Raw genomic sequence first — 23,481 nt, 5'->3', positions numbered from 1 at the left:
TCAGCTGTTTGACAACACCTGATGGAAACCTCTGTTCTTAAGAGTGGTGGACTAGGGGGGTTGAATAATTTTGTCAATGAGGTAATCACAGAAAGGCCATTAATTGGTATATTACAAACATTTTTGTTGTAATTTCAGTTGTATTTGTCTATTTGACGTGTCATTATTTAATGTGACTATAAACAAGATGAAGAATAAATGTCAAACTTGCAAAAACATTTATCTACTGTGGGGGTTGAATAATTTTGAACACAACTGTAACTGACACCTTCTTCAGAACTCAGACATGATGGGAGAGGACTGTTGGAGCGCTGTACTGGATAAAACAGGTATAGTTCATGGATGGATGATTTCAGACGTCTTTCTCCAGCTGATAGAACCTGGAACACAGACACATCAGGTTCTTTCAGTTCCTCTGCTTCCACTTCACTTGTTTCAGAGCTTCATCTCCACCTGAGTCTCTGCTGTCACCTTCAGCTTGAGCTTCCTTTTGCTTGGTTTGAACACCTGGATTATTTCATGGAGAATCAGTCAAAGGGATTTCTACAGACTGACTATTGTGTAGGAGATCATCCTGGTATCAAATGTTGGTCAAAATAAGACCTTTCCACTTATATTGATGCTTAAAGTTCACAAAAACCAGATTAGTGTTTAGACTGTGACACCTGGATGGATGTAAAAGTGACTCTACCTCTTCCTGAGTCAATACTGATCCTTAATGTTGTGATTTTGCATTATTTTGCAGTGATTTTGTGTCTTAAAAATGGTGATTTCAGTGTTTTTGCGATAATATTGGAACTTTTACAGGAGATTTTGAGTGTTTTTGTGGTACATTCACCTCTCGTGTTGATTTTGAGTGTTTGTTTGGGATTTTAGGTAATTTTGCTTCTTTTAGTGTTGATTTTTGTTATATATTCATCTCTTGTGGTAATTCTGCATTTTCTGTGGTGTGTTTACCTATTTTTGTGGTAATTTTGGCCCTTTTTGGTGATTTGTGTCTTTTTGCAGCACTTTGTGTCTGTCTGTGGTATAATCACATATTATTGTGGTGATTTGGGGCAATTTTGTATTAGTTTTGATGTTTTTGTGGGGATTTTGAGTCTTTGGGGTGGCATTCTGGTCTTTTTTCATCATTTTGGAGATGTTTTCTGTCACATTAGATATGATTCATTTACAGACCAGATTAATTCTTCATCCACTCCTGGTGTCACAGTCTAAAGACTAAATGTGTTTTCTGTTCATTTTTGATGGAAAAAGTCCATTAAAAAGTGATAAATCTGAACCCACCTCTATGGAACTCTGGAAATATTCCCCATATGAAGGTAGAACTCTGATCATTGATAAAGTTACTGGGGATGAAAAACCACATGATTCTGAGGGGATTTGGTTGATTTTGAATAAATGTGAGAATGTTCTTGAATCAGAGAACAGGTTTAAAAGGGAACTTTGTTTTTTTTTTCAACCTGGGGTCTGTTTTCATGTCATTTCATACATGTGAGTGATGGAGAAATGAATTTTTGACATAGCTCCAGTATTTAGCCAGGCAGGCAGCTTAGCAGCTCAGCTAGCAGCTCAGCTAGAGAAAAGTATGGGGCAACTTGTTCCAAAATCGCGCGAGAGCTCACGCCAAAAAAACGGTTTTGGCGCAAGCTATCGCACGATTTCAGAACGAGATTTGCTTTCTAGCGTCCTGAGATTTGGATACAGACCACAACAAAGAGCGATCACCAGGTAATGTGGAGGTTTTCGTTCACTTCTCATCTCTAGTATGTTGTGGGACACTCGTTGAGACTATCTGAGCCGGTCAGTGTGGGGAAAAAAGCACGTTAGGGCGGACTTTGACGCGGGGGGGCCAGCTGCCCCATACTTTTCGCTAGCTGAGCTGCTAGTTGAGCTGCTAGCTGAGCTGCTAAGCTGCCTGCCTGGCTAAATACTGGAGCTATGTTGAAAATTCATTTCTCCATCACTCACATGTATGAAATGACATGAAAACAGACCCCAGGTTGAAAAAACGAAAGTTCCCCTTTAATGTTGATTTGCCGTTTTTGCATCCAGAAAACATTAAAATCTGAATTTCAGAGCCACTAAAAGACAACTAGACCTGAGCTTTGCCTCAGCTAACAGCATTAACTCCTCGGAGTGTCCTGTAGTCATTTCCAGTGATTTTTTTGGGCAGCAGATGTTGCCTCCACCCCGCCCAGCGTGGAGGCGATGGAGGAGCTTCATCAGAGCTCCATCAGGACCCTGCTGCCCCCAGATGAATCCATCACGGTGGGCTGTTAGGTCCCATTTACCTCTTCCACCCGTCTGCCACTTCAGCTCCGGTCCTCTCAGCTCTCCATCACCAGGCCAGCCCAACAACGCCTCCTCCTTTCTTTGTGCTGACAGACGAACTTGGCGGTGCTGCTGCCGACCCCTGGCTGGCTGCTGCAGGCGGAGGTGTGGAAACCTGAATAAATCGATTAGCGGGACGCTTGACGGATGGGATTTACAGGAGGCCTCGACGCACCAGAGGATTAATTTCGCTGGGAGAACACTCCTCTGCCAGGTTCATTCGTCTTGGCAGGAAATCTGGCAGTTTCCCCGGTTCTGGAGGCTCAATTAAGCAGCAGCTCCAGCAGTTCAGGGAGGAAGAGCTTTGTGGAGGATCAGCCACGTGTCAGACATGTTAATGATGACGGATCCTCAGAACAGAACCAGACCCACAGAGATGGAGGGGGGCGCTAACGGAGCAACAACAGAACACATTTATGGAACATTAAGGAAGAACAAAGCAGCTCTGATCGCTTTATTGTTCATTTAGAAAAAGCTGTGAACAAAACTCTGATCATGATCACAGAGCTGCTGCTGCTGTGTCAATGTTGTCCTGAGACAGAATCTATAAAACTGGGAGAGAAGAATGTTTAAAATGTTTTAAATACCAAATAAGTCTGGAGTTTTTCTCTTGTCCCCCTGATGACCAAACTGGATCTCTGATAAAACAGTTAGAATCTAATTTAAATCTACTTTTATGGGTTTTTTTTAATTCGTGTCTCTGTTATTGTGGGAACATTTTTAATCAACATAATATTTTAAATAATAATTATTAATCATGGAACGTGTCCCACAACATGTTAGCACAACCTGGTGATGACGTTTTGTCTTGTTTTTGTTGTTTTCTGTCTTGTTTTTGTTGTTTTCTGTCTCATTTTTGTTGTTTTCTGTCTCGTTTTTTGTCATTTTCTGTCTTGTTTTTGTCGTTTCCATCCTCCATCAGTGTTCCTACAGAATGTGTAGATCAAAGCTATGTCCTCTCTTCTATTTTCCATCTTTTCATCCATTGTCAGCCTTGATTGAACGTCTCTCTCTACCTCATATTATCAGGATCAGACTCATTCTTTGGACTGTTTTCCATCAGTGGTCAGCAGTAACAGCTAGCTAAATATCTAGCTTCTACTGCTGAGAAAAAGATCACATTAGCATGGATTAGAGTAGGGTTAGCAACAACACAGAAACATGGAATAAAATGAGACAATCAATACCTATTATTGATCAATATGGAGCAGAAAACTGGAAAAGAGAAGGCTCATTTTCTAACCAGTTCTGGAAAGATCCCGTCAGTTTGTTACAGAAACATTTGTTCCAGATATCCTCCTTCCTCGCTGTGGATCTGAAGCTTCTCAGGTGAATGTGGAGCTGCAGAGCCGCTAACAGAGCTAGCTCCATCTCTCTGCACCATCTCAGCCTCCAGTCGCTCATCCTGAACATCTCTGAGGATGATTTATGTCGGCATGTTGCTCTGTGACCTCAAAATCCGCCCCATCCATACCGCACCTGTCAGCGCGCTGCTGCCTGCACGCTTACTGCAAACCAACCATCCGTGCACAGTGGCAATCTTCCACCCACCTGGAGAATAAAGAGGATCCGATCCGTTCAGAGGTGAAACCAGGAAACTTGTGATATGTAGAGCAGGTGTGGCGGCTCCGCTAACGAGGGATGAACCTCACGCACCGCCGACCACATCTGTCCATGGCAGCGATGCAGAGTTTAGATTTCAGCTCAGATGATGAAGCACTGAGGACGGCTGCAGACGGACGGACCGAGGCCCGGGTCCAGTAGGGGGCGCCGGGGTCCAGCAGGGGGCACCGGGTCCGACCCCGGGGCTCTGGAGCATATGATGCATGAGAATCCGGCGGGAAAACAGAGAGTGGCTCGTCTGTCGGGGCCCAAGGTGAGACCCGGCCCAACCCGCTCACCGTCCCAGGTGGAACCCTAACGAGCTCATCAGGACTAACGAAGCCTAACGAGCTGCTAATTGGCAGCATTGTGACGTCCCAGAAGGTCGGGGGGAAGGTTCTGGTGCCAGCAGCAGAAAGCTCCCGCCAACAGAACGTCATGTGACCCGCTGACATCCCTCTGAGCGGGAAAGTCAGGGAAGGTCAAGAGGAAGTTCTGATAAAAACAACTACAGCTTTGTTATAAAACTAATAAACTTCTGAAGCTGTCATCGGTGTTCTAGCAGAGCGATGCATCCCAACATGAAGCAGACTTTGTCCTCTAATAGTGAATGAAGCTCAACATACATTAAAAACTGAATTTAAGGTTCAATCAAGCGTAAAAATCTTATTTTTCTATTTTACAGTGAAAGAAACGAGATGCTCAGACTCCTGATTGACCAAAATATCTGCAGTGAAATGCTGCCACCTACTGGTCACCATGCAAAGATACAACCTTTCCACAACAGTACTCCAGTAAATGTAAGTTTTACTACAACATGACCATAACATGTACTTAAACCTCCGTTAATGACAGCAGGTGGATGGATTCAACACTTCCTGTTCTGTCTCCGTCCAGCTCCAGATGTTAGGAGGAGACACAACAAACTGGACATGAAGACCAACCGAGACACTGAAAATACTTTGGAGATTTTGCTTTCTGAAAATAAATGAAACCTGAATCAGAATGACTCCTTTGCTCCTCTTAGCACATCACTACTTCACTGGTCTTGCTGTTATCACACCTGGAATGATGTTTCTCCAGAAACATCTCCTGTGTCTGGATGAGAACATTTCTAAAGACAAAATCAGCCTCGTGTTGTTAAAGTTCACCATGAAGACAACATGAACCAGCTTGTAGGCCTGGGCATCTACCACCAACATGTAGACCTCTGTGAACATCTAGACCTCTGAACTCCAGGTTCTGGTTCCTACCAATGAGTCCACATCAACATTTAGTCTAAACATCTAAAAACTGGAACCTTGTCTGGTCAAACTGTAACCCATCAGATTCTACTGATGTCAGAGCCTCAACAGTTGGAGAAATGTGGACCAAAGACTGGATTTTAGTGGAAATATGGATCCATCCATAGAAATAAACACTAGCAGGAACTTTATGGAGATATTAGACCACGTTAATTTGAAAGTTTTGCACTTTTTTTCCATTTTCCAGGTCCAATCATTAAAAATGTGTCCTCCACCGGATCATTCTGCTCTGATTCTGCCTGAGTCCTCACCACGTTTCATGGCTGCTGGAGGTTTATTTCTGGAGATACTGAACCTTTAGAGAAGAAGATTAAAGATCTGAAATAAGACAGAACATCTCATCTGTTTCCAAATGTTTGATCAGTTTTATAGACAGAAAGAGGAAATATGTACATGCAGTCTGTATTTTCACCAATAACAATAAGCCGGTTTATAGAAACATGCAGGACATCATCCAGAAAAAAACTAAATCAGATTGAAGCATAACTTCAAAAACAAAGAATGAAGATAAAACTTTAAACACGTTTCAGTTTGACATTAAACAGTCACGAAGCTTCTTGGACAAATAAAATCCAGACCTTAGAAATCTGACTGGCCAGAAATAAAAGACTGAAATAAACAAGACAGACTTCTTCCAAGGATTCAACCTAAAGTAATGAAAATACCCATCAAAATAAAAGGAAGGGATATAAAGGTAGATAAGTGAAACGAATAACTCACTCTGAGCAACATTTAAACATCTACCAGGTGAAAGGAAAAGTCCTGGATCACGTTCAGAGATTTTAATCCTGCTTTCTTCTAAAAAATAAAGACGAGTCCTGTAGAGACGGATGGTCGGGTCAGTGTGACGTCCCACACAGGGAGGTAAGGCGATTCTGTCAGGAGGAAAATAAAACATGATGAGAAACAGAAAACATTTCACACTGAAGGAATAAAGCCTGCAGCAGAACAGATGGATGATGGATGGATGGATGATGGATGGATGGATGATGTATGATGGATGTATGGATGATGTATGGATGGATGATGGATGGATGGATGGATGACAGATGGATGGATGGATGATGTATGATGGATGTATGGATGGATGATGGATGAATGTGTGATGATGTATGATGGATGTATGATGGATGGATGGATGATGATGGATGTATGGATGATGGATGGATGATGATGGATGTATGATGGATGTATGATGGATGAATGTGTGATGATGTATGATGGATGTATGATGGATGGATGGATGATGGATGGATGATGGATGGATGATGGATGTATGAATGATGGATGTATGATGGATGGATGGATGGATGGATGATGATGGATGTATGGATGATGGATGGATGAATGATGGATGTATGATGATAGATGGATGGATGATGATGGATGTATGATGGATGTATGATGGATGAATGTGTGATGATGTATGATGGATATATGATGGATGGATGGATGGATGATGATGGATGTATGGATGATGGATGGATGAATGATGGATGTATGATGGATGGATGGATGATGATGGATGGATGACCTGCAGCAGTCGGATGCTCCTCAGAGCCGTTTCGTCCAGCAGAGACAGGTCTACTGAGTCCATGTGACTGGCCAGCAGCTGGATGCTCTGATCAGAGGCAGAGGACAGTGGTTGGTTAATGAGCTGCTCTATAAGCCTCAATCAGACCATTAAACACTCACAAGCTCATTAATTACAGACTGAAGTCACATCTCAGCACAAACACATGAAAACACAGTCTGGATGGAACCAGAACATCTCATGAAGACACGACTCCAGCCTGGATGGAGGACTTTAAAGGCCCACAGAGGATTTATTATGGTCATTCTGGACAACTTTTAGTCATTCTGGACAAGTTTCAGGTTATTCTGGGCAGATTTTAAGTCACTTTGGACAAAGTTTAGGACATTATCTGCTGGTTTCATGTAAAAAACTAGAATAATGTCTTCAACCATCACATTCTATTGATGTTAGAGCCTCAGCAGAGAAATGTGGACCACAGACTGGACTTTAGTAGAAACATGGATCACTGGTTCACAGCTCCTTGGAATTTTTTATCTATCATTATTATTATGACGCCATCTGCAATCTGCATTTCACTGTTAAATCCACTTCTCCAAGAGAAAACCCACATCACTGTATCCTGGGCTTAGCTCCGCCCCCGATGACTCTGATTGGTTTAAACCAGCTGACAGGAATAAAGATGATGAGGTGCAGCAGATCATTGTACCAGACATGGATCCAGACGTTTCAATAAACATCCTGTTTAAAGGTCAAAGTGTTTCTGTGAACCTTAATAACATTCTGAAGTGAATGAAAGCTTTTCTACAGCCGTCCTTAATTAGAACATTTCAGTAAGAATGATTCAAAGTGAACCTTCATCAGGCTGACACTGAGCTTTTTATTTTCCTCTTTAAACGTCGGTCTGTCGCTCACCTCTCCGTTACCGACGGGAACGTTGATGACGATGTCGTCGTCTCCGGCTGCGATGGGAGAACCGTTCACCGAGATGCTGTACACTCTCTCTTTGTGACGGGGAACTCTGACTGCAGGAGTTTTAGGAAGCCTGAGGACAAACAGGCTGAGATGAAGCAGATGCAGCGGTACAGAGAGGAACACTCAGATACAGATGTCAGCAGCAGATCCATGAAAGAAAAGCAGCTTTAAGACGAGCTCTGAAGGAACAGATGGAGCACTGATGGGTCTGAGGTTCTACAGAATCAGTCAGTAAATGACAGCGTTCTGGTTAAAGTGACCTCAGAATGAAACATTAAAGACAAAACACAGATTCAGAAGCTTACGGTCACTAAAACTAGGCTGAGTTTTTCATTCCAGTCGTCCAGATCAGATCAGCCCAGACATACAGGAATGAGACTGTACAGGTAGAAGCTGGACTTTTTAGGCGGCAGCAGGCTGTACAATCCTCACCTCGGGTCGAAGCGTGGGGTGATCAGAGGAGTCGTTCCCATCATCACAGAAGAATCCAGAACACTTCTGGCAGGAGTCACCAGAGGCTTCCTGTTAGATCTGAACACAGAGACCAGTTAGCATCACTTTACTGATGGATTAAAGCCTAAAGCCTGTTCAGACACAGGGCCTGGCATTCTGACGGCTTCTCCAGCCTGTTAACCAACAATCCAGTGCATGTCCATTTTTACCATCACTTTTTATGTACTGACCAGTCATAGAAGCTCAAACAGAATGCTGGTTCATATCCAGCAGAGTGAACCAAACGCTAACACCCTGTACTGCTGGTGGACATGAGAAAAGGCTTTACGGGTCAGTAGATGGTAAACTCTAACCTTCATGTCCTGCAGGTCAAACCGAACCGTTTTAAAGTTTGAAAATGTGGGGAAAATATTTTCAGTGAAACTTCTGATGTCCACATTTTCATTTAACATTTCTGGGAAATTCTTACAGTTTTTGGTGGAAAAATAAAAAAACAAAAATAAAAAAATCCAGCAAATGTCACTGGATTTTGGTTGATTTTTATGTGAATGTTCTTAAAGAAAATATCAGAAGTTTTACTGATATTTATGGAATCACTTTAGGTATATGTAGGATTTTTTGGAAGATTTTTACCCTTTTTTTGAATATATTTACAAGAATTTTCTTGCCAAATTTGGGGAATTTTTTAAAATGAAACTTTTAAGGAATTATTGGAATTTTATTCCTGAAGGTTTTGCAAATTTTCAGAACTTTGGGGATTTTTTGACTGAAGGAAACAACATTTTTGGTGCCCATAAATGAAGACAACAGGAGGATTAAAGCTGCAGTCTGTAGGTGAAATCTGACAAGAAGTTTAAAGGACATTCTGTGAGTCCTACATGTGTGACTTAAATAAAACCAGGAGAAGAGTTTTACCGTCTGATGGAGGAGCTCTGCTTTATGGATGTTTAAATAAAACTAGAAGAGTTTTACCGTCTGATGGAGGAGCTCTGCTTTATGGATGTTTAAATAAAACTAGAAGAGTTTTACCGTCTGATGGAGGAGCTCTGCTTTATGGATGTTTAAATAAAACCAGAAGAGTTTTACCGTCTGATGGAGGAGCTCTGCTTTATGGATGTTTAAATAAAACTAGAAGAGTTTTACCGTCTGATGGAGGAGCTCTGCTTTATGGATGTTTAAATAAAACTAGAAGAGTTTTACCGTCTGATGGAGGAGCTCTGCTTTATGGATGTTTAAATAAAACTAGAAGAGTTTTACCGTCTGATGGAGGAGCTCTGCTTTAAGGATGTTTAAATAAAACTAGAAGAGTTTTACCGTCTGATGGAGGAGCTCTGCTTTATGGATGTTTAAATAAAACTAGAAGAGTTTTACCGTCTGATGGAGGAGCTCTGCTTTATGGATGTTTAAATAAAACTAGAAGAGTTTTATCGTCTGATGGAGGAGCTCTGCTTTATGGATGTTTAAATAAAACTAGAAGAGTTTTACCGTCTGATGGAGGAGCTCTGCTTTATGGATGTTTAAATAAAACTAGAAGAGTTTTACCGTCTGATGGAGGAGCTCTGCTTTAAGGATGTTTAAATAAAACCAGAAGAGTTTTACCGTCTGATGGAGGAGCTCTGCTTTATGGATGTTTAAATAAAACTAGAAGAGTTTTACCGTCTGATGGAGGAGCTCTGCTTTATGGATGTTTAAATAAAACTAGAAGAGTTTTATCGTCTGATGGAGGAGCTCTGCTTTATGGATGTTTAAATAAAACCAGAAGAGTTTTATCGTCTGATGGAGGAGCTCTGCTTTATGGATGTTTAAATAAAACCAGAAGAGTTTTATCGTCTGATGGAGGAGCTCTGCTTTATGGATGTTTAAATAAAACTAGAAGAGTTTTATCGTCTGATGGAGGAGCTCTGCTTTATGGATGTTTAAATAAAACCAGAAGAGTTTTATCGTCTGATGGAGGAGCTCTGCTTTATGGATGTTTAAATAAAACTAGAAGAGTTTTATCGTCTGATGGAGGAGCTCTGCTTTATGGATGTTTAAATAAAACTAGAAGAGTTTTACCGTCTGATGGAGGAGCTCTGCTTTATGGATGTTTAAATAAAACTAGAAGAGTTTTACCGTCTGATGGAGGAGCTCTGCTTTAAGGATGTTTAAATAAAACTAGAAGAGTTTTATCGTCTGATGGAGGAGCTCTGCTTTATGGATGTTTAAATAAAACCAGAAGAGTTTTATCGTCTGATGGAGGAGCTCTGCTTTATGGATGTTTAAATAAAACTAGAAGAGTTTTACCGTCTGATGGAGGAGCTCTGCTTTATGGATGTTTAAATAAAACTAGAAGAGTTTTACCGTCTGATGGAGGAGCTCTGCTTTATGGATGTTTAAATAAAACCAGAAGAGTTTTATCGTCTGATGGAGGAGCTCTGCTTTAAGGATGTTTAAATAAAACTAGAAGAGTTTTATCGTCTGATGGAGGAGCTCTGCTTTATGGATGTTTAAATAAAACTAGAAGAGTTTTATCGTCTGATGGAGGAGCTCTGCTTTAAGGATGTTTAAATAAAACCAGAAGAGTTTTACCGTCTGATGGGGGCGCTCTGCTTTATGGATGTTTAAATAAAACTAGAAGAGTTTTACCGTCTGATGGAGGAGCTCTGCTTTATGGATGTTTAAATAAAACTAGAAGAGTTTTACCGTCTGATGGAGGAGCTCTGCTTTAAGGATGTTTAAATAAAACCAGAAGAGTTTTATCGTCTGATGGAGGAGCTCTGCTTTATGGATGTTTAAATAAAACTAGAAGAGTTTTACCGTCTGATGGAGGAGCTCTGCTTTAAGGATGTTTAAATAAAACTAGAAGAGTTTTACCGTCTGATGGAGGAGCTCTGCTTTATGGATGTTTAAATAAAACTAGAAGAGTTTTACCGTCTGATGGAGGAGCTCTGCTTTAAGGATGTTTAAATAAAACTAGAAGAGTTTTACCGTCTGATGGAGGAGCTCTGCTTTAAGGATGTTTAAATAAAACTAGAAGAGTTTTACCGTCTGATGGAGGAGCTCTGCTTTATGGATGTTTAAATAAAACTAGAAGAGTTTTACCGTCTGATGGAGGAGCTCTGCTTTATGGATGTTTAAATAAAACTAGAAGAGTTTTATCGTCTGATGGAGGAGCTCTGCTTTATGGATGTTTAAATAAAACTAGAAGAGTTTTACCGTCTGATGGAGGAGCTCTGCTTTAAGGATGTTTAAATAAAACTAGAAGAGTTTTATCGTCTGATGGAGGAGCTCTGCTTTAAGGATGTTTAAATAAAACTAGAAGAGTTTTATCGTCTGATGGAGGAGCTCTGCTTTATGGATGTTTAAATAAAACTAGAAGAGTTTTATCGTCTGATGGAGGAGCTCTGCTTTATGGATGTTTAAATAAAACTAGAAGAGTTTTATCGTCTGATGGAGGAGCTCTGCTTTATGGATGTTTAAATAAAACTAGAAGAGTTTTACCGTCTGATGGAGGAGCTCTGCTTTATGGATGTTTAAATAAAACTAGAAGAGTTTTATCGTCTGATGGAGGAGCTCTGCTTTATGGATGTTTAAATAAAACCAGAAGAGTTTTACCGTCTGATGGAGGAGCTCTGCTTTATGGATGTTTAAATAAAACTAGAAGAGTTTTACCGTCTGATGGAGGAGCTCTGCTTTATGGATGTTTAAATAAAACTAGAAGAGTTTTACCGTCTGATGGAGGAGCTCTGCTTTAAGGATGTTTAAATAAAACTAGAAGAGTTTTACCGTCTGATGGAGGAGCTCTGCTTTATGGATGTTTAAATAAAACCAGGAGAAGAGTTTTACCGTCTGATGGAGGAGCTCTGCTTTATGGATGTTTAAATAAAACTAGAAGAGTTTTATCGTCTGATGGAGGAGCTCTGCTTTATGGATGTTTAAATAAAACTAGAAGAGTTTTACCGTCTGATGGAGGAGCTCTGCTTTATGGATGTTTAAATAAAACCAGGAGAAGAGTTTTACCGTCTGATGGAGGAGCTCTGCTTTATGGATGTTTAAATAAAACTAGAAGAGTTTTATCGTCTGATGGAGGAGCTCTGCTTTATGGATGTTTAAATAAAACTAGAAGAGTTTTACCGTCTGATGGAGGAGCTCTGCTTTAAGGATGTTTAAATAAAACTAGAAGAGTTTTACCGTCTGATGGAGGAGCTCTGCTTTATGGATGTTTAAATAAAACTAGAAGAGTTTTATCGTCTGATGGAGGAGCTCTGCTTTAAGGATGTTTAAATAAAACTAGAAGAGTTTTACCGTCTGATGGAGGAGCTCTGCTTTAAGGATGTTTAAATAAAACTAGAAGAGTTTTACCGTCTGATGGAGGAGCTCTGCTTTATGGATGTTTAAATAAAACTAGAAGAGTTTTACCGTCTGATGGAGGAGCTCTGCTTTATGGATGTTTAAATAAAACTAGAAGAGTTTTATCGTCTGATGGAGGAGCTCTGCTTTATGGATGTTTAAATAAAACTAGAAGAGTTTTACCGTCTGATGGAGGAGCTCTGCTTTAAGGATGTTTAAATAAAACTAGAAGAGTTTTACCGTCTGATGGAGGAGCTCTGCTTTATGGATGTTTAAATAAAACTAGAAGAGTTTTACCGTCTGATGGAGGAGCTCTGCTTTAAGGATGTTTAAATAAAACTAGAAGAGTTTTACCGTCTGATGGAGGAGCTCTGCTTTATGGATGTTTAAATAAAACTAGAAGAGTTTTATCGTCTGATGGAGGAGCTCTGCTTTAAGGATGTTTAAATAAAACTAGAAGAGTTTTATCGTCTGATGGAGGAGCTCTGCTTTAAGGATGTTTAAATAAAACTAGAAGAGTTTTATCGTCTGATGGAGGAGCTCTGCTTTAAGGATGTTTAAATAAAACTAGAAGAGTTTTATCGTCTGATGGAGGAGCTCTGCTTTATGGATGTTTAAATAAAACCAGGAGAAGAGTTTTACCGTCTGATGGAGGAGCTCTGCTTTATGGATGTTTAAATAAAACTAGAAGAGTTTTATCGTCTGATGGAGGAGCTCTGCTTTATGGATGTTTAAATAAAACTAGAAGAGTTTTATCGTCTGATGGAGGAGCTCTGCTTTAAGGATGTTTAAATAAAACTAGAAGAGTTTTATCGTCTGATGGAGGAGCTCTGCTTTATGGATGTTTAAATAAAACCAGAAGAGTTTTATCGTCTGATGGAGGAGCTCTGCTTTATGGATGTTTAAATAAAACCAGGAGAAGAGTTTTACCGTCTGATGGAGGAGCTCTGCTTTATGGATGTTTAAATAAAACCAGGAGAAGAGTTTTACCGTCTGATGGAGGAGCTCTGCTTTATGGATGTTTAAATAAAACTAGAAGAGTTTTACCGTCTGATGGAGGAGCTCTGCTTTATGGATGTTTAAATAAAACTAGAAGAGTTTTACCGTCTGATGGAGGAGCTCTGCTTTAAGGATGTTTAAATAAAACCAGAAGAGTTTTACCGTCTGATGGAGGAGCTCTGCTTTAAGGATGTTTAAATAAAACTAGAAGAGTTTTACCGTCTGATGGAGGAGCTCTGCTTTATGGATGTTTAAATAAAACTAGAAGAGTTTTACCGTCTGATGGAGGAGCTCTGCTTTATGGATGTTTAAATAAAACCAGAAGAGTTTTATCGTCTGATGGAGGAGCTCTGCTTTATGGATGTTTAAATAAAACTAGAAGAGTTTTATCGTCTGATGGAGGAGCTCTGCTTTATGGATGTTTAAATAAAACCAGAAGAGTTTTATCGTCTGATGGAGGAGCTCTGCTTTAAGGATGTTTAAATAAAACTAGAAGAGTTTTATCGTCTGATGGAGGAGCTCTGCTTTAAGGATGTTTAAATAAAACTAGAAGAGTTTTATCGTCTGATGGAGGAGCTCTGCTTTATGGATGTTTAAATAAAACTAGAAGAGTTTTATCGTCTGATGGAGGAGCTCTGCTTTAAGGATGTTTAAATAAAACTAGAAGAGTTTTACCGTCTGATGGAGGAGCTCTGCTTTATGGATGTTTAAATAAAACCAGAAGAGTTTTACCGTCTGATGGAGGAGCTCTGCTTTAAGGATGTTTAAATAAAACTAGAAGAGTTTTACCGTCTGATGGAGGAGCTCTGCTTTAAGGATGTTTAAATAAAACCAGAAGAGTTTTATCGTCTGATGGAGGAGCTCTGCTTTAAGGATGTTTAAATAAAACCAGAAGAGTTTTATCGTCTGATGGAGGAGCTCTGCTTTATGGATGTTTAAATAAAACTAGAAGAGTTTTATCGTCTGATGGAGGAGCTCTGCTTTAAGGATGTTTAAATAAAACTAGAAGAGTTTTACCGTCTGATGGAGGAGCTCTGCTTTAAGGATGTTTAAATAAAACCAGAAGAGTTTTATCGTCTGATGGAGGAGCTCTGCTTTAAGGATGTTTAAATAAAACCAGAAGAGTTTTACCGTCTGATGGAGGAGCTCTGCTTTAAGGATGTTTAAATAAAACTAGAAGAGTTTTACCGTCTGATGGAGGAGCTCTGCTTTAAGGATGTTTAAATAAAACCAGAAGAGTTTTATCGTCTGATGGAGGAGCTCTGCTTTATGGATGTTTAAATAAAACTAGAAGAGTTTTACCGTCTGATGGAGGAGCTCTGCTTTATGGATGTTTAAATAAAACTAGAAGAGTTTTATCGTCTGATGGAGGAGCTCTGCTTTATGGATGTTTAAATAAAACCAGAAGAGTTTTACCGTCTGATGGAGGAGCTCTGCTTTATGGATGTTTAAATAAAACTAGAAGAGTTTTACCGTCTGATGGAGGAGCTCTGCTTTATGGATGTTTAAATAAAACTAGAAGAGTTTTACCGTCTGATGGAGGAGCTCTGCTTTATGGATGTTTAAATAAAACCAGAAGAGTTTTACCGTCTGATGGAGGAGCTCTGCTTTATGGATGTTTAAATAAAACTAGAAGAGTTTTACCGTCTGATGGAGGAGCTCTGCTTTATGGATGTTTAAATAAAACTAGAAGAGTTTTACCGTCTGATGGAGGAGCTCTGCTTTATGGATGTTTAAATAAAACCAGAAGAGTTTTACCGTCTGATGGAGGAGCTCTGCTTTATGGATGTTTAAATAAAACTAGAAGAGTTTTACCGTCTGATGGAGGAGCTCTGCTTTATGGATGTTTAAATAAAACTAGAAGAGTTTTACCGTCTGATGGAGGAGCTCTGCTTTATGGATGTTTAAATAAAACTAGAAGAGTTTTATCGTCTGATGGAGGAGCTCTGCTTTATGGATGTTTAAATAAAACCAGAAGAGTTTTACCGTCTGATGGAGGAGCTCTGCTTTATGGATGTTTAAATAAAACTAGAAGAGTTTTACCGTCTGATGGAGGAGCTCTGCTTTAAGGATGTTTAAATAAAACTAGAAGAGTTTTACCGTCTGATGGAGGAGCTCTGCTTTATGGATGTTTAAATAAAACTAGAAGAGTTTTACCGTCTGATGGAGGAGCTCTGCTTTAAGGATGTTTAAATAAAACTAGAAGAGTTTTACCGTCTGATGGAGGAGCTCTGCTTTATGGATGTTTAAATAAAACTAGAAGAGTTTTATCGTCTGATGGAGGAGCTCTGCTTTAAGGATGTTTAAATAAAACTAGAAGAGTTTTATCGTCTGATGGAGGAGCTCTGCTTTAAGGATGTTTAAATAAAACTAGAAGAGTTTTACCGTCTGATGGAGGAGCTCTGCTTTAAGGATGTTTAAATAAAACTAGAAGAGTTTTACCGTCTGATGGAGGAGCTCTGCTTTATGGATGTTTAAATAAAACTAGAAGAGTTTTATCGTCTGATGGAGGAGCTCTGCTTTATGGATGTTTAAATAAAACTAGAAGAGTTTTACCGTCTGATGGAGGAGCTCTGCTTTATGGATGTTTAAATAAAACTAGAAGAGTTTTATCGTCTGATGGAGGAGCTCTGCTTTATGGATGTTTAAATAAAACTAGAAGAGTTTTACCGTCTGATGGAGGAGCTCTGCTTTAAGGATGTTTAAATAAAACTAGAAGAGTTTTATCGTCTGATGGAGGAGCTCTGCTTTAAGGATGTTTAAATAAAACTAGAAGAGTTTTATCGTCTGATGGAGGAGCTCTGCTTTAAGGATGTTTAAATAAAACTAGAAGAGTTTTATCGTCTGATGGAGGAGCTCTGCTTTATGGATGTTTAAATAAAACCAGGAGAAGAGTTTTACCGTCTGATGGAGGAGCTCTGCTTTATGGATGTTTAAATAAAACCAGGAGAAGAGTTTTACCGTCTGATGGAGGAGCTCTGCTTTATGGATGTTTAAATAAAACTAGAAGAGTTTTATCGTCTGATGGAGGAGCTCTGCTTTATGGATGTTTAAATAAAACTAGAAGAGTTTTATCGTCTGATGGAGGAGCTCTGCTTTAAGGATGTTTAAATAAAACTAGAAGAGTTTTATCGTCTGATGGAGGAGCTCTGCTTTATGGATGTTTAAATAAAACCAGAAGAGTTTTATCGTCTGATGGAGGAGCTCTGCTTTATGGATGTTTAAATAAAACCAGGAGAAGAGTTTTACCGTCTGATGGAGGAGCTCTGCTTTATGGATGTTTAAATAAAACCAGGAGAAGAGTTTTACCGTCTGATGGAGGAGCTCTGCTTTATGGATGTTTAAATAAAACCAGGAGAAGAGTTTTACCGTCTGATGGAGGAGCTCTGCTTTATGGATGTTTAAATAAAACTAGAAGAGTTTTACCGTCTGATGGAGGAGCTCTGCTTTATGGATGTTTAAATAAAACTAGAAGAGTTTTACCGTCTGATGGAGGAGCTCTGCTTTAAGGATGTTTAAATAAAACCAGAAGAGTTTTACCGTCTGATGGAGGAGCTCTGCTTTAAGGATGTTTAAATAAAACCAGAAGAGTTTTACCGTCTGATGGAGGAGCTCTGCTTTATGGATGTTTAAATAAAACTAGAAGAGTTTTACCGTCTGATGGAGGAGCTCTGCTTTATGGATGTTTAAATAAAACTAGAAGAGTTTTACCGTCTGATGGAGGAGCTCTGCTTTAAGGATGTTTAAATAAAACTAGAAGAGTTTTACCGTCTGATGGAGGAGCTCTGCTTTATGGATGTTTAAATAAAACTAGAAGAGTTTTACCGTCTGATGGAGGAGCTCTGCTTTATGGATGTTTAAATAAAACCAGAAGAGTTTTATCGTCTGATGGAGGAGCTCTGCTTTATGGATGTTTAAATAAAACTAGAAGAGTTTTATCGTCTGATGGAGGAGCTCTGCTTTATGGATGTTTAAATAAAACCAGAAGAGTTTTATCGTCTGATGGAGGAGCTCTGCTTTAAGGATGTTTAAATAAAACTAGAAGAGTTTTATCGTCTGATGGAGGAGCTCTGCTTTAAGGATGTTTAAATAAAACTAGAAGAGTTTTATCGTCTGATGGAGGAGCTCTGCTTTATGGATGTTTAAATAAAACTAGAAGAGTTTTATCGTCTGATGGAGGAGCTCTGCTTTAAGGATGTTTAAATAAAACTAGAAGAGTTTTACCGTCTGATGGAGGAGCTCTGCTTTATGGATGTTTAAATAAAACCAGAAGAGTTTTACCGTCTGATGGAGGAGCTCTGCTTTAAGGATGTTTAAATAAAACCAGAAGAGTTTTATCGTCTGATGGAGGAGCTCTGCTTTAAGGATGTTTAAATAAAACCAGAAGAGTTTTACCGTCTGATGGAGGAGCTCTGCTTTAAGGATGTTTAAATAAAACTAGAAGAGTTTTACCGTCTGATGGAGGAGCTCTGCTTTAAGGATGTTTAAATAAAACCAGAAGAGTTTTATCGTCTGATGGAGGAGCTCTGCTTTATGGATGTTTAAATAAAACTAGAAGAGTTTTACCGTCTGATGGAGGAGCTCTGCTTTATGGATGTTTAAATAAAACTAGAAGAGTTTTATCGTCTGATGGAGGAGCTCTGCTTTATGGATGTTTAAATAAAACCAGAAGAGTTTTACCGTCTGATGGAGGAGCTCTGCTTTATGGATGTTTAAATAAAACTAGAAGAGTTTTACCGTCTGATGGAGGAGCTCTGCTTTATGGATGTTTAAATAAAACTAGAAGAGTTTTACCGTCTGATGGAGGAGCTCTGCTTTATGGATGTTTAAATAAAACCAGAAGAGTTTTACCGTCTGATGGAGGAGCTCTGCTTTATGGATGTTTAAATAAAACTAGAAGAGTTTTACCGTCTGATGGAGGAGCTCTGCTTTATGGATGTTTAAATAAAACTAGAAGAGTTTTACCGTCTGATGGAGGAGCTCTGCTTTATGGATGTTTAAATAAAACTAGAAGAGTTTTACCGTCTGATGGAGGAGCTCTGCTTTATGGATGTTTAAATAAAACCAGAAGAGTTTTACCGTCTGATGGAGGAGCTCTGCTTTATGGATGTTTAAATAAAACTAGAAGAGTTTTACCGTCTGATGGAGGAGCTCTGCTTTATGGATGTTTAAATAAAACTAGAAGAGTTTTACCGTCTGATGGAGGAGCTCTGCTTTATGGATGTTTAAATAAAACTAGAAGAGTTTTACCGTCTGATGGAGGAGCTCTGCTTTAAGGATGTTTAAATAAAACTAGAAGAGTTTTACCGTCTGATGGAGGAGCTCTGCTTTATGGATGTTTAAATAAAACTAGAAGAGTTTTACCGTCTGATGGAGGAGCTCTGCTTTAAGGATGTTTAAATAAAACTAGAAGAGTTTTACCGTCTGATGGAGGAGCTCTGCTTTATGGATGTTTAAATAAAACCAGAAGAGTTTTACCGTCTGATGGAGGAGCTCTGCTTTATGGATGTTTAAATAAAACTAGAAGAGTTTTACCGTCTGATGGAGGAGCTCTGCTTTATGGATGTTTAAATAAAACTAGAAGAGTTTTACCGTCTGATGGAGGAGCTCTGCTTTAAGGATGTTTAAATAAAACTAGAAGAGTTTTACCGTCTGATGGAGGAGCTCTGCTTTATGGATGTTTAAATAAAACCAGGAGAGTTTTACCGTCTGATGGGGGCGCTCTGCTTGCTGAGCGTCAGGGCTTTGGCTCGTTTTGATGTGGTTGGAGGCTTTCTGGAGGCTTTTCCCTGCATTAGAAACCTGATTAAAGCCAAACTCCACAGAAAACATCCCAGACAAACCAACACTGATGAAGAACGGAGCTGCTGAACTCTGAGCTGTCTCATGTGAAATGTCAGCCCGATCTCACGAGGATTCGTGAAACTGTCACGTAAGTTTTAGTTTCAGTTTCGTGTGCACCAACACGATTTTGTCATGTTTTTCGTGCCGCTCACAACGAAATGCACACCAATGTATTTTAAACGGCGGACTTTTCGTGCCACTCAGAACGTATTTCAAATGAATGGGTATATTATATTTTTAATGTGAAACCGTTGCGAATCCAACGCTATATTTTGCATTACATCATCCCTAACCATAACCCAGTGATACACCTACTAATTTGCATAGGAATTTAAAGAATGTCCGATGGCTGCAAACGCGATCACACAAACAGTATACGCCGATGGACAGCTTAGATCGTCATGAATCCGCCGGTATAAACCACTTTCAGATGTGATTACCACAGCGGGTTTCGTTGTGAGCAACACGAAAAACATGACGAAATCATGTTGGTGCGCACGAAACGAAACAAAGATTTACGTGACAGTTTCACGAATCCTCGTGAGATCGGGCTGGAAATGTGCCTCTACCTTCCTGGTTGTACTGGGAGTGTTCTCATCCTCACAGCTGGACTTGGTTCTGCCGTTCTTCTTGGACGCTGTGGGTGGACAGAACAACTGAAGTCAGCAGAAGTGTCTGGTTTTCAGTCTGGTTTAAGGAGGAGCTTTAAACCTACTTTTGACGGTTTTCAGCAGGACTGCGTGATCTTCAGCCACCACGCTTTCAACCATAGCAGCTTCTTCTTCTCTCTGCTAACAGACGGATTAATCAGGGACTTAATGTGGAGCTGAAGCATGAAATATGATGAGAGAAGAACAGATAATCACCTTCACATCATCCACCTCTGGAGACTTTGGTTTGTCAGACTCTGGAGAGAGAGAAAAGCTTTTCATTAGAACCTGGAGAAAGTTCTGCTACATTCAGGTCACATGAAGCACGAAGATCATTATCAGCAGCTGGAACATCTGTCTGTTAGGGTACAGCAGAGTTTTACATTCATCTTATAACATGTATTTTATTTATTTAACCAGCTAATCACCACAAAACTACACTGGAATAAGAACCAAAATTACCACAAAAAGGATCAAAATCAACCAAAAAAGTACCAAAATGATCACAAAAAGGATCAAAATCAACCAAAAAGTACCAAAATGATCACAAAAAGGATCAAAATCAACCAAAAAGTACCAAAATGATCACAAAAAGGATCAAAATCAACCAAAAAAGTACCAAAATGATCACAAAAAGGATCAAAATCAACCAAAAAGTACCAAAATAACCACAAAAAGAATCAAAATCAACCAAAAAAGTACCAAAATAACCACAAAAAGACACAAAACCACATCAAAAGAGCCGAAACTACCTTGAAAGGTTCAAATATGCAGGAAAAACACAGAAAATCAACACACAAAAAAGAAATTGCAACAAAAACAACAAAAAAATCAACCAAACAGGACTAAATTTCCCTCCAGAACCTCCTCAGAACATCTGGTTCTTCATCTCCTGTAACTTTATCAATGATCAGAGTTCTACTTTTATCACTATGATACATCCCATTAGCCTAGCCACGCTAGACAACCCACAGCAACGAATTTAATTCTCTGCCAGGGTGGGTCTAGTTACCCTCCATAAGGCTCGAGGCTGGATTCTCCTAAAACTGGCCGGACCAATCACCATGAAGTGTAGAGTCAGAAGGCGGGTGTAACTAAGTGACGACAGAGGCGCGACGATTCTGACAGAAACAACCGGAAACAATAAACAGTTATCTTTGGACTCGGTTTTGGCCACAGCCCTTAAAGATTTGAAGCTAAAATTCAACTTGAAAGATAAACAAAGGACGGCACTGAAGTGTTTCACTGAGAAGAAAGACGTATTTGGACTTATGCCGACGGGATATGGCAAATCCTTAATATACCAGTTGGCTCCACTGGTTGGGAAGCTAATGGGACTTAGCCACAATCCGCCGGTGCTCTAGGAACTCCGTCAGCCTATTCGTTGCACTGATTGGTTGTATACCTACCCAACTGCTGCAGAGTGATTTGATAGACAACCTTTTAGCCCGCCTCCCTCCCTGTCGAGCGTTCCTAGACCCTTGTGCCTTCACAACATGGGTCTAGCGCGGCTAGGCTAACATCCCATAATACTGATACTCATAGCTAGTTATACATTTAATTGGCTACTTTTTAAAAATAATCATTTTTAACAATTTCTGAGCGCTGCAAAAATGCAAAATGACCACAAAGAAAAAATTGGTAAAAAAAAAATGACTAAAAAGCTGCAGCAGCAGAAACCAGAAGAATGAGCAGAAATGTAATTTATGATCATTTCTACTGTTTATTTGAACTGACTGCTCTGACTCCTCTCCTATGTCTGGCCTTATTATCTGTGTTGTAGGTTTTAAAGTCTAAGCACCTTGTTGTGGATGATGTAGAAATAAATAAAGTTATTATTCATTTATGGAAGGAGGAGGAAGAAAAGCTAAATCAGAACAGCGATACACAACTATCTGCTCATTAAAAACACACATTAGCTCTGCTAACTGAAGCAGCGTCTGCAGCTGGGTGGCATCAGTCCTCGTCCTAACTTTGTTTAGTTCTGATTAACTCACTGCAGTGCTCCAGCCAGGACGTCTGCCGGACGGCTTTGGGGAGTTTGATCAGAGCCATGTTGTAGCTGTTGTCCACATCCTTCAGCAGCTGGTTGATCTTCTCCTTCAGCTGGCCCACTCTGGTTTTCACTGGAGAACATCAGAGTTATGGAGGTTAGAAAGCAGAAGAAACTACAGCTTTATACTGCTGCTGATGCAGAGGTTTACATAAAGACTCCAGGTTTTATTATGGAGGTTAGACAGCAGTATCATTTTAGGATAACTTATAGGGACCTAAGTTGTTATATACTCTCTTAAAATATCAATTTTGAGGATCATTTTCAAAATAAATGTGTATTTTCCTCATTTGAAGATCATTTATCGGAACTTGTACTCCTACAAGATCAATTTTGAGAACTATTTTCAAAATATATGTGCATTTTGTTCATTTTAGGATAATTTATAGGGACCTAACTTGTTATACACTCTCTTGAAATATCAATTTTGAGGATCATTTTCAATATAAATGTGTATTTTCCTCATTTGAAGATCATTTATAGGGACTCAAATTAATATATACTCATGAAAGGTTAATGTTGACGACAATTTTCAAAATATTTATGCATTATCTTCATTTTAGGATCATTTATAGTGTCCTTTACAACTTTACCGAACTGCTGCCTGAGTCTGTGGTCAGTGGAAATGTCAGTTTATAATGAGGTCAAACAAAAACTACTTATGTATTATAAAACACTTCACTGGTACCAGGTTTTACTGCAGTATTTCTACTAAAAATGAAGAATATACACCTTCGAGGTCGAAATCCTCCAGAAAAGCTTCCAGTTTAGCGGACTTGGGGTTGTTCTTCCTCTGTTTTGTGGTTCTTTTCCTGGGAGCCATGTCTGCCTGAACACTGAGGGACAAATAAACCCATTTAAAACCAATATAAACGGAAAATAGCTGGAAACGAGCTAACAGTTCAAACTAAAGGCAGTGTGCTAGTTATTTTGTTAGCAAGTTTAGCAGCTTACAACGTCCTGTTTTAACAAATCCATTTACACACAATGTAAAATATGGAATATGGAGATATTTACTGTACTTGACGTCGAGTTCAGTTATAATTATGGGATGTTTATTCAAAATCTGCTAAAATGCAGCTAACGTTAGCAAGCTAACAGCTAAAGCTAACGTCGGTGTTTGTTAGCTGGTTAGCAAAGCGAGTTAACTGACTTTCTGCCTCAACAGCTCCGTTCACACACATCAACATTAACCAGCCCACTTTAAATAACCAGTTTAACCGCTGTAATACATATTTTATAGAGGATTATTTACCCAATTCTACTTTTCCGTTTCGTCTCTTCGCTTCCTCCACAAAGCCGTTTTCAAATCTTCCCGCGGGGCGGAGCCAACATTCCAAACCAGCCAATCAGAACACACATTTCCTGGCGTCACAACAAACTGCCTGACAGCCAATCACAGGC

The 23,481-nt window shown here is 39.5% G+C and overlaps 1 protein-coding gene across 2 annotated transcripts; it reads right to left on the bottom strand.

Annotated features, from left to right (window-relative positions):
- Positions 1–5,581: 5,581 nt before the first annotated feature.
- Positions 5,582–23,457, bottom strand: LOC127534370 (borealin-like). 2 transcript variants are annotated; one of them, XM_051949426.1, is made up of 11 exons: positions 23,333–23,457; positions 22,810–22,913; positions 22,022–22,150; positions 20,241–20,281; positions 20,090–20,165; positions 19,944–20,011; positions 19,237–19,319; positions 8,182–8,280; positions 7,690–7,819; positions 6,775–6,861; positions 5,582–6,115 (listed from the first exon to the last, which is right to left on the bottom strand). In XM_051949426.1, exons 2-11 carry the CDS (start codon positions 22,898–22,900, stop codon positions 6,080–6,082), a joined length of 840 nt encoding a protein of 279 aa, XP_051805386.1. In that variant the 5' UTR covers positions 22,901–22,913; positions 23,333–23,457; the 3' UTR covers positions 5,582–6,079. The 2 variants fall into 2 exon arrangements, with proteins under 2 accessions (XP_051805386.1, XP_051805387.1); XM_051949427.1 differs by having other exon boundaries at positions 20,090–20,162.
- Positions 23,458–23,481: the final 24 nt, after the last annotated feature.

The sequence above is a fragment of the Acanthochromis polyacanthus genome, chromosome 6, assembly GCF_021347895.1.
Source record: "Acanthochromis polyacanthus isolate Apoly-LR-REF ecotype Palm Island chromosome 6, KAUST_Apoly_ChrSc, whole genome shotgun sequence".
Taxonomy (NCBI): domain Eukaryota; kingdom Metazoa; phylum Chordata; class Actinopteri; family Pomacentridae; genus Acanthochromis; species Acanthochromis polyacanthus.
The sequence above is the reverse complement of the archived record's forward strand: the minus strand, read 5'-3'. Positions and strand labels throughout refer to the sequence as shown.

Excerpts from the sequence above, each read along its gene's own strand:
- LOC127534370 (XM_051949426.1), bottom strand. The coding sequence starts at position 22,900 with ATGGCTCCCAGGAAAAGAACCACAAAACAGAGGAAGAACAACCCCAAG. Across the intron at positions 20,166-20,240 it reads CAGAGGTGGATGATGTGAAG|CAGAGAGAAGAAGAAGCTGC; the intron begins GTGATTATCTGT and ends TCCGTCTGTTAG. Across the intron at positions 19,320-19,943 it reads CTCCCAGTACAACCAGGAAG|GGAAAAGCCTCCAGAAAGCC; the intron begins GTAGAGGCACAT and ends TTTCTAATGCAG.